This window comes from Kogia breviceps, chromosome 11 (genome assembly GCF_026419965.1).
Source record: "Kogia breviceps isolate mKogBre1 chromosome 11, mKogBre1 haplotype 1, whole genome shotgun sequence".
Classification (NCBI taxonomy): domain Eukaryota; kingdom Metazoa; phylum Chordata; class Mammalia; order Artiodactyla; family Physeteridae; genus Kogia; species Kogia breviceps.
Window position 1 is genome coordinate 8,621,685 of NC_081320.1, and position 17,330 is coordinate 8,639,014.

Genomic DNA, 17,330 nt, shown 5'->3' on the forward strand with positions numbered 1-17,330 from the left:
CGCTGTTCTGAAGTACAGTCTGCCCTCTGCCTCCAGGGACACTGCTGCTTTACACACACACACACACACACACACAAAGGGCTTTCCCGCAGCAAAGTGGGCCCAATCCAAGGGCAGGAGGATTCCATTAAGCGTTCCTGGGTGCTGTGTCTTGAAGGATACAAAGATGAATAGAGCAGGTCCGCGTCCCCAAGGCAGCGCCACCAGGAACTCAATCCGGCCATGGGTATTCTCGAAGCGGCTGAGAGGCGGAGGTGCGGCCAGGAGGAGTCACTGGAATGGACTTTCCGCGCTGGGCCTCGAGGTCTGGATGCGCACTCAATCCTCTGGAAGGCTCTCGCATTGCAGTACCAGGGATGCAGGGGTTTGTCCCCTGCTCACAGCAACGTCCCAGCCTACCCCAGCGCCCCGCAGCCCCTCCCCGGCCCCGCCCCCGTACCAGGGCGGCTGCGCGGCCCGGCCTCCCGGTCCGCACGTGATCGCCGTCACTGCCTCCGCGAAGCCTGAGCCGCCATCATAAGTCCTGGCGGCTGGGCCCTGGCCTGCCTCCCTCCTCCTCCTCCCCGGCGGGACAGCGGTGACGGGTTGGGGGTGTGCTGCCCTTGTCCAGACTGGCCACTGAAGCCGTGGGCCTCCGAGGGCGGGACGAGGAGTTCCGACTCACGGACCCCGCGGCAGGCGGACTGACGGGCAGGCCGCCAGGTGACGACGCGGCGGGGGCGGTGCCCAGGGCCGCGCCCCGCCCCTCGGAGGCCAGCGCCCAGAGACCGCGGCCCGTGCCCGTTTCCAGTATGGCCGCCCGCTGTGCTTGACCCGCGGCCTCTCCGCTTCGACTCTCCGTAAGCGATGCCGAGGCCGAGGCCGTGACTGACACTCTCGCTTACACGCACGCACGGACCCAGACCCACGCCCGGAGTCCAAGCCCTGGGCCCGGAACCGCTCTCGCCCCCGGCGCCGCGGCCAGAGCCCAGACCACGGCTCCCGCGCCGCCGCCGCCTAGCCGAGAAGGACCGCGCCGGATCTCGAGCGCGGCGGCCCGCGGCCGGCAGGGATGGGGAAGCGGGCCGGAGGAGGAGCAGCAGGAGCCGCCGCCGCCTCCACGTCCCCCGGGGCCGGTCTGGAGCCCACGGCCAGCCGCGGCGGGGGCCCGCGGAGCGCGGCCGCCGGCTTCCTGGGAGCGCTGCACCTGGTGATGACCCTCGTCGTGGCCGCGGCGCGGGCCGAGAAGGAAGGTGGGTGTCAGCCGGCCGGCATCTCCTGGGCCCGGCCCCGCGGCTGTCACTGCGCCCTCGCGGAGGCCGCTGCCGGGCTACGACCGGGGAGGAAGGGTCGCGGCTCTGGGCTCGGAGGGCGGTCGAGCGCGGGGCTCGGTCCGGCGCGAAGTTGCTCGGTCGAGTCCCGTCCCGAGCCGGGAACTTGCGGTTCGGATGCCAACTCGCGGCGTTGGCCGCACGGAGTTGCTCTTGTTCTCCGTGATTCCTTCCCCTCGTTCTTCCCTCTTGTCTCCTGTCACTGCCATTTCAAAACTTCTGAGTTCTCATATTATTGCCACTTGCCTCACTAGGTAGGAGGGGCATATTTTTAGACTTGATTGCTGTTAATAGGCAAATTTGAGGACACTTTTTTTGTTGCGGTTTTAATAGCGGCGTGCGAACAGAGCTCACTTTAAAGTGTAAAAATAGCGAGACTGGTGGAAAGGCTTCAAGACAGCCTACCGAATTTTACTTTGCATTTGTTCAAACATTTTGGGGGGAGGAATCTTGTTTTTCAGTTTCCTTTTTCAGTATCGCTTTGCAATATTGATGATTGTTTAGCTAACAATTCTCTCTTTCTGTAGTACAATTCTGCTTAGCTCTCTATTAAGCTATTGGAAGTCTGTTTATATTTTTTACATGTTTTAAGATACCTAATTCGGTGTCATTGTCTTTAATGTGAAAGACTTTAAAAACCAGTGCCAAGTTTCTAGTTGCAAACCTTTCTCTATAATTTACAGTTAAGGGCTGACCCCTATTTTTAAAACTCTCGTTAGTGTTGTATGACTGTAACCGTTACTTTTACAGGGTTAAAAAATCATTTTGTAACCTAGAAGACCAGATCTGTAATTTTGTCATTACTACGTGTTTTTGAGCCTGGGGAAATGAGTGACCACAGAGCCTTCATGAAGAAATCACTAAAAGTGAATGGTTTTTTAAAAGCTAAGCAAAACTTGTTAGTTTAGCTTCTGTTTCACACAAAACTGCCTCTGCAAAGAAAATAATTTCTTGCCACAATGACTTGAGGGTTGATGTTCTACTTTACGACTAAAGTGACTTGCTTTTTATTGTTACTGAGGGCAACAGCAGAGCAAACCAAATTAATGTTAAAGTGCAATGTGTTCCAGTTTGCTGTTTATTTTTTTGCTCAAAACAGTACGTTCTCTCACTTAACTCTAAGCAACCTTAGTCTGGGTTAACATAGGTGGAAGTTATTCAGAGAATTGCCATCTGTAGAAAGGATTAATTGACAGAGGCAAGAGTATTTCCTGAATAAAATATTGCTGCTTTAGGACTAGTCAGGCCTGGGGTTGTCATAGTTCATCTTTGGTTACAGATCTGCAGTTGGTTCTTGTGTGGCCATGGTACCCAGCACAGCCTGGCATGTCGTTGGTGTCCAATAAGTCTGAAATAGTACAATAAGTTAATGTCTCCTTGAGTGTAAAGTAGTCCTTGGCAGGTATTGTGTCCTGCTTTTTCTCTGCCTTTGCTTACCTTGCACAGTGCCAGGCACACAGTAGGCATTTAACATTTGTTTGAGTGAGTGATTATATTCATGGGTCATTAGCACAGGGAAATAAAATGATTGAGTCTAGTAAAACATTAAGTTTGTATTGTCATCCTGATGCTTATTTTTCCAACAGCCGTTTTATGTGCTAATTCTCAGTGTGTAGTTAAGTAAACAAATCCCTTGTTTGAGAAATGTCAGCCTAGGTTATATTTGCTAGTTTCCCTTTTGTATGGTTTATAAGTTGTAGTACACCTCTTCTAATACCCATAAATGTTAAGGGTTAGGGGAGGAGAATACCTGCCAGGGTGTACAAGGATGAAAAGATGTGGTCGAATCAGCCAGAGGTCCTGGCAGAATCAGACACCTTTTGTGGCCCATGTTTTGTCTGGACGAACAATTGGGACGGAGAAATTAGCTATTCAAGGTATTGATGGTAGTTATACTAATATAGAACACAGGACTCTGTCCATCATAAATGGATCTGGCTCTAATCAAATATTCCATGAAGGTAGCTCCAAAAATGGCCAGTGCTTTCAGCCTACTTGCTGATCAGATCTGGTAGTTTTTGTTTGAGTAGAAGTGAGATTGATTTTCTTACATGAATGTGATACTGCAAATTTGGCACCATTCACCCCCCAAAAGATGCTGTTGGGTTTTTTTTTTCCAGAAAATCTGGGCAGATTTCTGAAAGTAGCTGAGTTCACTTTATCCATTTACATCCTGAGGACTTTTTGTGTTTATTTTGTCAGTATAAACCAGCATAATTTTTCAAAGTTAAGACTTACCTGCAATTTTAATGATGTTTCTCTGGGCATTTTGTGTTTTAGTATATTTCTATTGCAGCAGAATCTCACTAGAAGATCTTCAAAACAAAATAAAACTCATTGTCTTCGGAAGGAAAGCAGCAGAAATAGCTAGATTACCTAATGCAGTTTTTCATGTTTGGACTAGACGTTGTTAATTTTAAGTCAGAAGCATGAGCCATTCTTTGTCTTAACATCCTGTATGTCTTAACACTCTTATATCTTAACATCTGTCTTCACTGGTCTATGGAGGTGTGTTTCACTAGTCCAGAGAAAAGGGACCTTTGAAGATGTTTTGACTCTGCTCTACAGTTTGTAAGGACCTCTGAAAGAGTTGCCAGAGGTAGGAGTTACTGTAATTACTACAACTAACTTGCTTATTGTGGATTGGTGTCAAGATTTTTCTTGAAGCTAAGATCTGGATATTAAGAAGAATGAAAATAGGGGTGTGTGTGTAGTGAAAATGTATTAAAATATATATAGTGAAATTACGTGTATACATCTTAAATGTATTTTTTTTAACATTTTTATTGGAGTATAATTGCTTTACAATGGTGTGTTAGTTTCTGCTTTATAACAAAGTGAATCAGTTATACATATACATATGTTCCCATATCTCTTCCCTCTTGCGTCTCCCTCCCTCCCACCCTCCCTACCCCACCCCTCTAGGTGGTCACAAAGCACCAAGCTGCTCTCCCTGTGCTATGCGGCTATTTCCCACTAGCTATCCACCCTACGTTTGGTAGTGTATATATGTCCATGCCACTCTCTCACTTCGTCACAGCTTACCCTTCCCCCTCCCCATATCCTCAAGGCCATGCTCTAGTAGGTCTGTGTCTTATTCCCGTCCTACCCCTAGTCTCTTCATGACATTTTTTTTTCTTAGATTCCATATATATGTGTTAGCATACGGTATTTGTTTTTCTCCTTCTGACTTACTTTAAAAAGTATAATTTTTAGTGGTATTTTTATTTGTAAATCAGCCCATTCATTATTACAAGCAAATACGAGCTTTTAAAGAAAAGCATCATATATCATGTATAATATAGTTTCGTTGTGAAATGTGTTTTTGGAGGGCATGGTTGTCTTTTAATTTATTATAAATAAAGAGCTGCATTTTATGCATCTAGTAAATATAAAGTTGGATAAATTTTCAGGAATGTGATTGTTTTAGTCTGTGACAATTTATATTTGCGTCACATGTTTTATCATTAATTGGCGATTTATGGCAGGGTGAAGTTTGACAGTCTTTCTTAGGACTTTTAAATTTGTCTACCACATACTTTAGTTTCGTGCACAAATTAAAGCTGTGTTTGTGACAGAAGTGCAGGAGGAGGGTACAAAAGTGTTCTCTCTCCAAAGCATATGAACAAAGTGCTTAGGAATAAAGGCCAGAAGAAAAGAGATAAAAACCTAATTTGATTAGATTTTTTGTCTTAGGATGGTAGAATTGATCAGGAGCGGTATTTACTTTCTTCTAATCAAATTATCACTTCATAATGTAAAAATGTTTTTTAAGAGTGATTTTCTTAAGAGTGAAATGTTTTAATCCTTGCATGGGAGTAGAGTGATTACTTTTTAATTTAGGGCCTAGTAAGTAGAATATTCATTCATAGTGCTTCAGTGAAGAACTTCCGTTGCTTGCTTTTACGAAAAGCTGTTTGCTACTGCCTGGATCCTTGGAATCCTCTATTTGGAAAAAGTGTGTTCTCTCTTTCTCTTGCTAAGGACAGTTTTGCTCCTCTTTGTAATCCTTGCAGCCATCCCCATAGACACCTGCCCAAAAAATCAGCTTTTGGGAGTAGGTGTGAAATCATCTAATTTGTTATCATCCAGAGTAGTAGTAAGCAAAACTACTCTTGGGGGAAAATGAAATCATTGTTGGTGCTTTTGATCTTTTAGAAATTCTCCTTCATCTGCATGTAGCTTGAACTTTCTGATTGGCTTTGTCAGACTGAGAGGCCTTTTTTCTCTGGCTGAATTTTTCCTTATCTGCTGTATGCGGCATCAGGCACTGTTGATAGCTGCTTCTTGGAACTTTTCTTCCTTCGTTTCTGTGACTTCGTACTTCTTGGTTATCATCCTGCCCTGTTGTCAGTCACTGCTCTGCAGCTGCCCGTTGACTGTCTTCCTTCTCATGCACATCTGGCCACCAGCACACGCTGCACATGTCCAGAGCAGAATTCCCTGGCGCTACCTCTGATTTCCCAGTTTTTATTAACGCCATGATTATTCTCTCTGCCACGTTGGTCTCGATTTTGACCGTTTACCAAGTGGCATCAGTGTCTGTTAACTTTCTTGGGCAGCTCTCCCTCCGCCTCCGGCCTCCTGCCTGGGGCACTGCCCTCGGCCCTCACTTCCCAACTCTCTCCACTTCTCTAAAGTCCTGCAGTCTCCTCCCTGAATTTGCATTGTCTTTGTTACTCAGCTGTCATTCATTTTGACACTTAATCATATACTGCCTTGTTTAGCTCCTTAAATTGTTTTATGGGTGTCATTCTTCACCCAGACTGGAATTTCTATGGGGCAAGAACCTCGATCAACATCTGCAGTATGTATTGATATGTAACAGGCTTTCAGTTTTAAACAGAGCATTGCCTAGAATGACCTTATCCTCCCCTTCTCATATCTGAAACCTGGATTGAGAGTCCAGAGTACAGGTAAAACTCTGAACTTGGATGCAGGTATTAGCAATTCTGCTACAGTAAGACATAGGGTGACACTACTTTTTTCTTCCCTACATGTTGCTTTCTCTTGTAACTAAAATGAGTAACATATACGTAGCTAAACCATCACTTTTGTTACTTTTAGATTTTAATATTTCAGATCCTCATAAAACCCCAATTTATAGATCATGAAGCAAGCACAGAGAATTTAAGTACTATTCCCAAGGTAACAGAGCTGGTAGGTAGTTGAGCTAGGATTCCCTTGCAAGCCATGTCTCCCTAGAGTCAAGCTGCTTAATCCTGAATGAGTACTTAAGGTAATAGATTCTGTTGTATACCAACTGGATAAAGAACAGTCGTGCCAATTCATGCAAAACCAATGTGTTAAATATTCAAGTGAGGTGAATTTTTTTTTAAACAACCGTAAACATCTATATCACTTTCTGTTAACTTCTTAACCATTAAAATGATCACAGGCCATCTGGATCGTGTACATTCTTAAAAGGAAACCAAGGAAACTCAGGAATGGATGATCCATGGAACAGGTGTTTGGTATTAGAAGCCACTGACTCGACTGTTAGCTCTTCATGATTTAGGTACCTGGTATATTGCTTAGGTTAAAATTACACTGCATTCTGTGAATTCATGTACTTCTTAGTTCTAGATTGGTGTGACAAGTTAGTGTAGACATGTGGAATAGTCTCAGAAACTGGCCCTGTCTTCAGAGGAAATGGAGATAATCCAAAGGCTTGCAGTGGCATCAGCTTTTGACAGTGGTGAAATCTCTTTTCAGACTTCTGTGAGAAGTCTAGGAGCTCCAGAAGTTCATTTCTGGTGCTTTGTTCATTCTTATGAAGGTGTTTTTTGATTACGCAGTCATTACCATCCGTAGTAGATCAGTTTTTCTTTCATTCCTTTGTGATTGCTTTGGAAAGGTTTTTAGAAAACTATAACTCTTGATTCATTTTGTTGAATATAGCACTTAGGGCAAAGGTCTGAAAAATGTCTAAGGTCTAAGAAGATCCTTGACATGGTCTGTCATGATAGAGCGCCAGACCCATTTTATTTATTTATTTATTTCTATATATAATTGTGGTAAAAAACAAGACACATAAAATTTACCATCTTAACCTTTTTTTTTTGGCTGTGTGGCATGTGGGATCCTAGTTCCCCAACCAGGGATCAAACCCGTATCCCCTGCATTGGGAGCGTGGAGTCTTAACCACTGGACAGCCAGGAAGTCCCTGCATCTCAACCGTTTTTAAGTGTATAGTTCAGTAATGTCAAGTATATTCACATTGTTGGGCAATGGGTCTCCAGAACTTCTTCATCTTGCAAAACTGATACTCTCTACCCATTGAACAGCAACTCCCCATTTTTCTCTTCCACCCAGCCTCTGGAAGCCACTGTTGTACTTTCTGGTTTTTGTGAATTTGTTTCCTTTAGATACGTTATATCAGTGGAATCATGCAGGATTAAACTTTTTGTGACTGGCTTAGTTCACTTAGCATATCGTCCTCAAGGTTCATCATGTCGTAGCATGTGATGGAACGTCTTTCCTTTTTAAGGCTGAATAATCTGTTGTGTATATATATGTCATATATATATAATTATATATATGATATATATTTACAATATATATATAATATATATTTATATAATGATATATATTTATAAAATGATATATATATTTATATATATATATAAACATATATATGTATCCATGTATCCACCAATGGTTATTTGGGTTGCTTCCACTTCTTGGCTATTGAGAATAGTACTGCTGTGAACATGGGTGGGCAAATGTCTCTTTGAGATCTTGCTTTTAATTCTTTTAGGTATATACCCCGAAGTGGCATTGCTAGATCATATAGTAGTTCTATTTTTAATTTGTTGAGCAACTGCCATACTGTTTTCCATTGCAGCTGCACCATTTTACAGTTCCACCAGCAGTGTACAAAGATTTAGTTTCTTCACATCCTTGCCAACACTTGTTATTCCTTTCTTTTTTTTTTTTAAATAGTGGCCATCCTAATATATGTGAGGTGATATCTCATTGTGGTTTTGATTTGCATTTCAGTAATAATTAGTGATATTGAGCATCTTTTTTTTTTAAGACTTATTTTATTTAATTATTTTTGGCTGTGTTGGGTCTTCATTGCTGCGCGAGGGCTTTCTCTAGTTGCAGCGAGCAGGGGCTACTCTTCCTTGCAGTGCATGGGCTTCTCATTGCAGTGGCTTCTCTTGTTGCAGAGCATGGGCTCTAGGTGCGTGGGCTTCAGTAGTTGTGGCACGTGGGCTCAGTAGTTGTGGCTTATGGGCCCTAGAGCACAGGCTTAGTAGTTGCAGCGCATGGGTTTAGTTGCTCTACAGCATGTGGGATCCTCCTGGACCAGGGCTTGAACCCATGTCCCCTGCATTGGCAGGCAGACTCCCAACCACTGCGCCACCAGGGAAGTCCCGAGCATCTTTTCATATGCTTGTTGGCCATTTGTATATCTTTTTTGGAGAAATATTTATTCAAGTCCTTTTCCCATTTTTTAATTGGGTTATTTTTGTTGTTGAGTTATAGTAGTTCTTTATATATTCTGGATATTAACCCCTTATCAGATAGATGATTTGCAAATGTTTTCTCCCATTTTGTAGGTTGCCTTTTAGGATTGTATTCTTTGATGCACAGAAGTTTTTAAGTCTGATGTAGTCTATTTGTCTATTTTTGCTTTTGTTGCCTGTGCTCTTAATGTCATATCCAAGAAAACATTGCCAAATCCAACGTCATGAAGCCTTTCCCTGTAGTATTTTCTTCTAGGAGTTTTACAGTTTGGGGTCTTACATTTTGATATTCATTATGAGTTACTTTTTGTATATGATGTAAGATAAGGGTCCAAATGCATTCTTTTGCACGTGGATGTCCAGTTTTCCCAGCACCATATGTTGAAGAGACTGTCCCTTTCCCCATTCAGTTGTCTTAGAACCCTTGTATAAAGATCATGTGACCATGTACATGGGAGTTTATTTCTGGGCTGTCTATTCTATTCCATTGGTCTATTAATCTCCCTTTATACTAGTACCACACTGTTTTGATTACTCTAGCTTTGTTATTTGTTTTGAAATCAGGAAGTGTGAGACCTCAACCTTTGTTCTTTTCTTTCAGGATTGGCTATTGGGTTCCCTTGATATCCCATATGGATTTTTTTAAACCTCTTTATTGGAGTATAATTGCTTTACAATGGTGTGTTAGTTTCTGCTTTATAACAAAGTGAATCAGCTATACATATACCTATATCGCCATATCTCCTCCCTCTTGCATCTCCCTCCCACCCCTCTAGGTGGTCACAGAGCACTGAGCTGATCTCCCTGTGCTATGTGGCTGCTTCCCACTAGCTGTTTTACATTTGGTAGTGTATATATGTCCATGCCACTCTCTCACTTTGTCCCAGCTTACCCCTCCCCCTCCCCGTGTCCTCAAGTCCATTCTCCTCATCTGCATCTTTATTCCTGTCCTGCCCCTAGGTTCTTCAGAACCTTTTTTAAAGATTCCATATATATGTGTTAGCATACGGTATTTGTTTTTCTCTTTCTGACTTACTTCACTCTGTATGACAGACTCTAGGTCCATCCACTTCATTACAAATAACTCAATTCCATTTCTGTTTGTTTTTTTTTTTTTTTTTTGTGGTACATGGGCTTCTCACTGTTGTGGCCTCTCCCATTGCGGAGCACAGGCTCTGGATGCGCAGGCTCAGCGGCCGTGGCTCACGGGCCTAGCCGCTCCGTGGCACGTGGGATCTTCCCGGACCGGGGCACGAACCTGTGTCCCCTGCATTGGCAGGTGGACTCTCAACCACTGTGCCACCAGGGAAGCCCCAATTTCGTTTCTTTTTATGGCTGAGTAATATTCCATTGTGTATATGTGCCACATCTTCTTTATCCATTTACCTGTTGATGGACACTTAGGTTACTTCCATGTCCTGGCTATTGTAAATAGAGCTGCAGTGAACATAGTGGTACATGACTCTTTTTGAATTATGGTTTTCTCAGGGTCCATATGGATTTTAGGATGGATTTTCCTATTTATGCAAAAAATGTTATTGTGGTTTTGATAGGTTTTGCGTAGATTGTTTTGGGTAATGTTGATATCTTAACAATATTACATCTTGCAATCCATGAACATGGGATGTCTTTCCACTTATGTGTGTCCTATTCATTTTATTTCAGCAGTGTTTTGTAGCTTTCAGTGTACAAGTCTTTCACCTCCTTGGTTATTAGATTTATTTCTAGATGTTTTATTCTTTTTTGATGCTATTGTAAATCACACCTGCATTGTATGACTAAGGGTTGTGAACTAGTTTTTGATAAAAGAAACATGGTCTGCTTTCGAAACAAAAAATTCTGCAAGCTGAAGGTAGTTCCTTAGATTACTTGCCTATAAAATGAAATGTATTTTAAGCCTCTTAAGTTCTAACAATTTGTGACTATTTTCTTAATCAGTTTTGATTATAAAATGATGTGACAGTCTAACTTTGGTTTTTAAGAACTATTTTTTTTCCTATGTAGTTATAGTATACATTTGAATCAAAACATGTGCTAATAAAAACCTATCTCAGCAGTAAATTTGAGAAATAGCCTAAGCCAACTCTACTGGTACAAATTAATTAGTGTTTGCATTCATGGTATGGCACAGGCCCTACTTAGATTTTATTTGGAGGGGAATGAGTAAATTGGAAGCAGAAGATTTTCCTAGGGAATTGTTTCTGGTACAAAGATGCTTTCTAAGACTTAACTGTACTTATAAAGAGCTTTGAAATAAGGTTCAAATTTGTCATTCTAAAGTTTTACTTGGTGTCTAAACAGTGTCTAAGAGAGGGCAGTGTGCTTTTCTAACTGGATCACTTTTTAAAGGTGCTTCCATGAATTTGTGACATGGGCTCATGTGAAGTATTGCTTCTTGACTTGCAAATGGATAATGGAGTAGTGGTTAGCACTATCAAGAGGTAATGTTTCTTTTCGGGGCTAGTTCAGCAGTAGTTATGTTTCACAGGTAAGGGAGTTATTTCATATTTAGAAGTTTACCTCACTGTACTGGGGGCTTCTCTTGGGTTATGGCTGGACTTGAAAATAGGTTACTGAGAATAGTGTTGACAAGAGAGGAAAGTAAGAAGGGAGCAGGCTGGCAATTAGATCTAATTTTATTGGAATCCTAGAGATTCTTGTAAACAGAAAATAATTTCTGAATATTGTCAGTTTCTTCCCAGCTGCATCTGGGTTTATTTATACTTGTATAGGATGTTGAGCTTCTGAAGGTTAAGGACTGGGTCATATTCTGCCTGGACCTAGCATTTTAAGGAGTTCAACACATTGAGTTCTGTCTTGGTAGGAGAAGCAGTAAACCATAAAGATGGTCATAAAGATGAACCAGAATGAAGAAAAAGTATTTATGAAATGATAATATTTATACAAGTTTGATATTGTACCATTTCAGGAATATACTATGTAAGCAGTTATTGCCTATAATTGGTAATGCCTAGAATTACTTGATGATGATTGCTAATGTTTATCAAGTTCTTTCTTTGTGTCGAGCACTGGGCTGATTGCTTTGCATGCCTTACCTCATTTAATCCTCACATTAATGTTGTGCGGGGCCACAGTCCTTCTTCCTTCTCCTAAATCTCTTTGTTCTTGGCTACAGTTCCTCTGTGGCTGTCAGTACGGCTGGGGGTTGCTTGTTTGTGAGAGTATAATAAAGGATTTTAATTTCCAATAAAATGAGACAGTGTAGTATATAATAATTTTTCTTGTGCATACAACTTAGAGGTCAGTTTGAGAAAACTTCTTAATTTCACACAAAAAATTCATGTTGGTTGTAAAAATGAAACATTATAAAATATGGATGAGTAAATTGAGAAACATTTCTGTAATCTATCAGGTAGAAAGAACCAACATCAGTCATCATCTCTCTTCCTTCTCACCCATTTTTCTCCCCTCTACTCCCCATTTTAAAAATAGATATTGCCAAAATTGCCTTTGAAGAAAACTATCAATTCATTTGAAGAAAACTGTCAATTCACATATTTCAACAATACTATGTGAGGGTGCCCGCTTTCCCACATTGGCTGTTATCCTTCTTTTAAGTCCTTGCCCACTTGGCAATAAAAGACATCCCCTTTGTTTAATTGATTTTTAAAAATTGCTAGTGTTTCTTAGGCATGGTTTCATACCAGGTTGAGTGATGCAGTTAGGTGTAAGATGTATCTCAAGTTCAAAGAGAGGAGGGTTAGAGCTCCAGCTGGGGTATTAAGATCACATAACCTCAAGAAATTCTGGGTGACGCAAGGCAGTGTTCTATTTATGGACCTAAGTCAAAGTATGCATCAACAAGGAAGGAATTCTGGGAACCACCATTCCACTGTGCATGGCAAGGAGATGGGGTAGGAAGAACATACCAAACTCACCCAGTGAGTTATCTAAGTTAATGAGAGAGAAGTCCACAAGAGGTAGGAAGTTGAGAAGTAGAAATAGTGATTCAGAGTGTGGGTCTGGGCTCTGGCCATCTCCTGGTTTCTGGCGATGTGACTGTAGGTAAGTAGCATTAACCTCTGTCTGTCTCAGGTTCACTATCCCTAGAGTAGGGGTAATAATAGCACCTCTCTCATGGAGTTATTGCAGAGATTTAGCAAGGTCGCGGGTGTCAAGCCCTTAGCACAGTGCCTGACATGTTAAAAAAAAAAAAATTGCTGGTAAGACTGAACTCTTTTACACATTTGCTGGCTATTTGTATTTCTTTTGTGTTGTTTCATGACATCTTTGTCAATCTGTTGGTGTTTGAATTTTTCTTGTTGACTTAAATGAACACTTAATTAAGGATTTCATATGTTTCCAAGTTTCCATTTGCATTTTTATGTTTTACTTTTCTATTTATTATTATTATTTTAAAATGTATTGACCAAATCTGTCACTGTTTTCTTTATAATAGAATTTTTATAACTGTAGTCATGAGAGATAGTATTCTGTTTTCTTGCAATGTCTTTGCTTTTGGTAATAGAGAAATACTGGCCTCATTGAAATAGTTGAGAGGTATTTTTTCCTTTTTAGTTTTTTGAAAGAGTCAGCATGGAATTGGTGTTATTTTCCCCATGATACGTGGTTACCAATCAAAGAATTACAATTGAAACCATCTGGGCCTGGAATTTCTTTGTGGGTTTTTTTTTTTTTTTTTTGTGGTACGCGGGCCTCTCACTGTTGTGGCCTCTCCCGTTGCGGAGCACAGGCTTCGGACGCGCAGGCTCAGCGGCCATGGCTCACGGGCCTAGCCGCTCCGCAGCATGTGGGATCTTCCCGGACCGGGGCACGAACCTGTGTCCCCTGCATTGGCAGGTAGACTCTCAACCACTGCGCCACCAGGGAAGCCCAGTTTTTTTTTTTTTGTTTGTTTTTGTTTTAGTTATAACCTCAGCTTTTAAGATACAGGGCTGTTTAGGTTATCTGTCTTTTTCTGAGTGAGCTTTGGTAATTAAAATCTTTCAAAGAATTTGTCTACTTCATTTAAGTCATTAGATTTATTGAAAGAGTTGTACATAGTGTTCTCCTATTTCTAGAATATTTGTAGAATCTGTAGTAGTGACACTTCTCTCATTCCTGATATTTATAACTTGTGTCTTTTCTAATTTTTCTTGATCTGTCTAAAGGTTTATCAATTTTAATATTCTTCTGGCAAACAGATTTCAGGGTTTTTTTTCTCCCTGTTAATCTCTGTCTATTTCTGCTAAGATTTTTATTATCTCCTTTCTTCTGCTTACTTCATTACTTCTACTAGTTTTTTAAGGTGGAAACAGATCTTTGATTTTGAGGCCTTTGGGGATTTACCAGGGATCTTTTTGTTATTGAGTTCTAACAATACATTGTTATGATTTTTGTTTAAACTGTCCTTTTGTTTAAACTGTCAATGATTTTTTTTTTTTTTTTTTTTTTTTGTGGTACGCGGGCCTCTCACTGTTGTGGCCTCTCCTGTTGCAGAGCACAGGCACAGCAGCCATGGCTCACGGGCCCAGCCACTCCACAGCATGTGGGATCTTCCTGGACCAGTGCACAAACCCATGTCCCCCGCATCGGCAGGCGGACTCTTAACCACTGTGCCACCAGGGAAGCCCTGTCAATGATTTTTTAAAAAGATTTCCAAGAGATTTGCATACATATGTGTGTGATTATACATGTAATAAATTTATTTATTTGTATATGTTTATATATATTTACATATGTTTATATATATTTACATTTAGTTTATATAATTACTTATAGTTACCATTTCTAGTGATTTTCATTCTTTTGTATATTTCTGCCTGGTATCATTTTCTTCTTGAAAGATTTCCCTTAACATTTCTTGAAGTGTGTATCTGCTAATAATGATTTCTTTCATCTTTTATATGTCTGAAAATGTCTTTATTTTGCTTTTATTTTCAAGATATTTTTGCTGTGTATAGAATTATAGGTTGATATGTTTATTTCATATGTGAAGTGTCTACCTTCACTTTCTTCTTCCTTTCATTGTTTCCCACAAGAATTTGATGTCATCTTTATCTTTGTTCCTCTGTATGTAATATATCTCTTTTGATAAATTTAAGATTTCATTTTTGTCACTTGTTTTGAGCAATTTGATTTGATGTCTCTTGGTTTAGTTTTTTTTTTCATGTTTCATGTTTGTTGAATTTCTTGATCTATGGATTTATAGTTTTCATTAAGTTTGGGAAATTTTCAGCTATGATTTCTTTGACTGTTTTTCCTATCCTCTCCTCAAACCCAATTTGGGTACTCTGGGTATTCATGTATTAGGCAGCTTGAAGTTGTTCCCACAGCTCACTGTACTACTTAGTTTTTGCATTTTTCATTGTGTTTCGTTTTGGTTGTTATTGCTATGCCTTCAAGTTCATCAGTCTTTTCTTTTGCAATGTCTAATCTGCCATTAATCCCATCCAGTGTATTTTTCATCTCATACATTGTATCAATAGTTTTCATCTCTAAAAGTGTGATTTCAGTCTTTTTTATATCTTTTATTTCTCTACTTATTAACTTAACATATGGAACACATTTATAATACTTTTTAAATTGTTTTGTCAGCTGATTCTAACATCTGTGCCAGTTCTAGGTAGGTTTCAATTGATTTTTCTCATAGTAGTTCATGTTTTCTTACCTCTTTGTGTGCTTGATGATCTTTAATTGGATGCCAGACATCTCAGATTTTACTTTGTTGGGTGCTGTTGTTTTGGCTTCTGAAAAATACTCTTGGGCTTTGTTCTCAGATGCAGTTAAGTTAATTGGAAACAGTTTGATCTTTTGGGGGTCTTGCTTTTAAGGTTTGTTGGGTGGGTCAGGAGCGGGGCTCAGGCTCCGATCAGTTATTCTCCACAGCTGAGGCAAGACCTTCCTGAGTCCCCTGTCCAAAAGCCTGGTGGGAACAGGTGCTGTAACTGGTTCTGTGAGTGCCCAGCGCTGTTCTCTCTAATCCTTTTGGGTGGTTCTTTCCCACTTTAGGTACTGATCGTACTTTGCTGAGTACGGTGACCCTCTGTAGTTCTCTGTGCAGCTCTCTCCTTTATGATATTTCATCCTATGAACTCTCACTGCCTTGGTGTCCTTGGACTCTCAGCTCTGTCTCATCAACTCAGAGAGTCCACCAGACTATCACAGTTTCCCCTCCCCGTGGCCTAATAACTCAAGGCAGTGAGCCAATTATAGGGCTCGCCTTGTTTGTTTCCCATCTCTTAGAGATTGTTTTCTTCATTGACTGATATTTAGGGTCTGAAAACTATCATTTCATGTGTTTTGTCTGAGTCTTTGGTTGTTTCAGGTGGGAGGGTATGGTCCCTGTTGCTCCTTCATGCCCAGAGGTAGAATTCTAGACATCTGTGTCAGTTATTACTCTCCAGTATAGCCAACGTTGTTATTTTTAGGTGTTATTCCCAAACCTGTTGCTACAGAAAAAGTTTTGGTGATTTCAGATCAGATAATGTATTAGTATCCTATTGCTGCCGTAAGAAATAACCACAAGCTTGGTGGCTTAAAAGAACACTAATTAATTATCCTATAGTTCTGGAGATCAGAAGTCTGAAATGGATACCACAGGCTAAAATTAGGGTGTTGGTAGGGCCGTGTCCTTTATGGAGGCTCAAGGGGAGAAACTGCTTGACTTTGCAAGCTTCTTGAGAGGCTGCCACATGCCTTGGCTTCAGCCAAGTCCTTCTCATGCTGCCATCTCTCTGGTCCTCCCTTTTCTGCTTCCCTCTTACACTTTTACAGATATTGGGCCCACCCAGATAATCCAGAATAACCTTATTATCTTAAAGTCAGCTGATTGCAATCTTAATTCCATCTGCAACCTTAATTTCCTTTTGCTTTGTGACCTAACCTATCCACAGGTTCCTGAGATTAGGACATTGACATCTGGCGGGTGGGGGAACATCATTCTGCCTGCCCGAAATAGATGGCTTTCAGCATCCTTCTCATCTGCTGCACACGTTTTTCTTTCTTTTTATGGTGAAGAAAAATGATCTACTAAGGATTTTCTTCTTAACCTACACACATTAAAAAAAATTATTAGAAACAGTGAAACTCTGTAAACCTACATTTTAAAAAATGTGTTGTATATAGCTTGTCTACCATACATAATATTTAGAGGTAGTTTATTTTAATTTCAGATACAATTCATATATGTATTTTTGTGGTTTACTTGCTCAACTTGTGAATTGAGAACTTTTCAGCTCATCGTATCTGGCAATCTGTAAAAACTTCTGAAGTGTGTGAAGTATTGCCACAAATGTAATTTTAGGCAGGTGTCAACCTACCTTATATTTCAGTATTTTTTTCTCTTAAAATCGTATAATAGTATCTCTGTCCCCACCTCCTACCCCCACACACTCTTATCACAGTTAACTTCTTGTGTTGTTGCTTTTTATCATGTATAACAGCCTCAACTGGCTGAACATCTGTTCTTCCACCTGCCTGGCTTCTGCCTAGGGTCTCGTGCCTGGTAAATAGACAAGGTGAAGGCTTTGCAGATGGATGACTTTTCTTCACATACTAGTTTATCATTTACTAGCTGTTTGTG

At 40.8% G+C, this 17,330-nt stretch overlaps 1 protein-coding gene across 4 annotated transcripts in view; it reads left to right on the forward strand.

The window, feature by feature from the left end:
• The first annotated feature begins 530 nt into the window (after positions 1-530).
• The window catches only part of TMEM131 (transmembrane protein 131), a 189,768-nt gene continuing 172,968 nt past the window's right edge, over positions 531-17,330 (forward strand). For all 4 annotated transcript variants that reach the window (XM_059078456.2, XM_067007149.1, XM_059078457.2 and 1 more), the window contains exon 1: positions 531-1,232. In XM_059078456.2, coding sequence (XP_058934439.1) covers positions 1,052-1,232 — 181 coding nt within the window. In that variant the 5' untranslated portion in view covers positions 531-1,051. The remainder of the gene's footprint in view (positions 1,233-17,330) is intronic.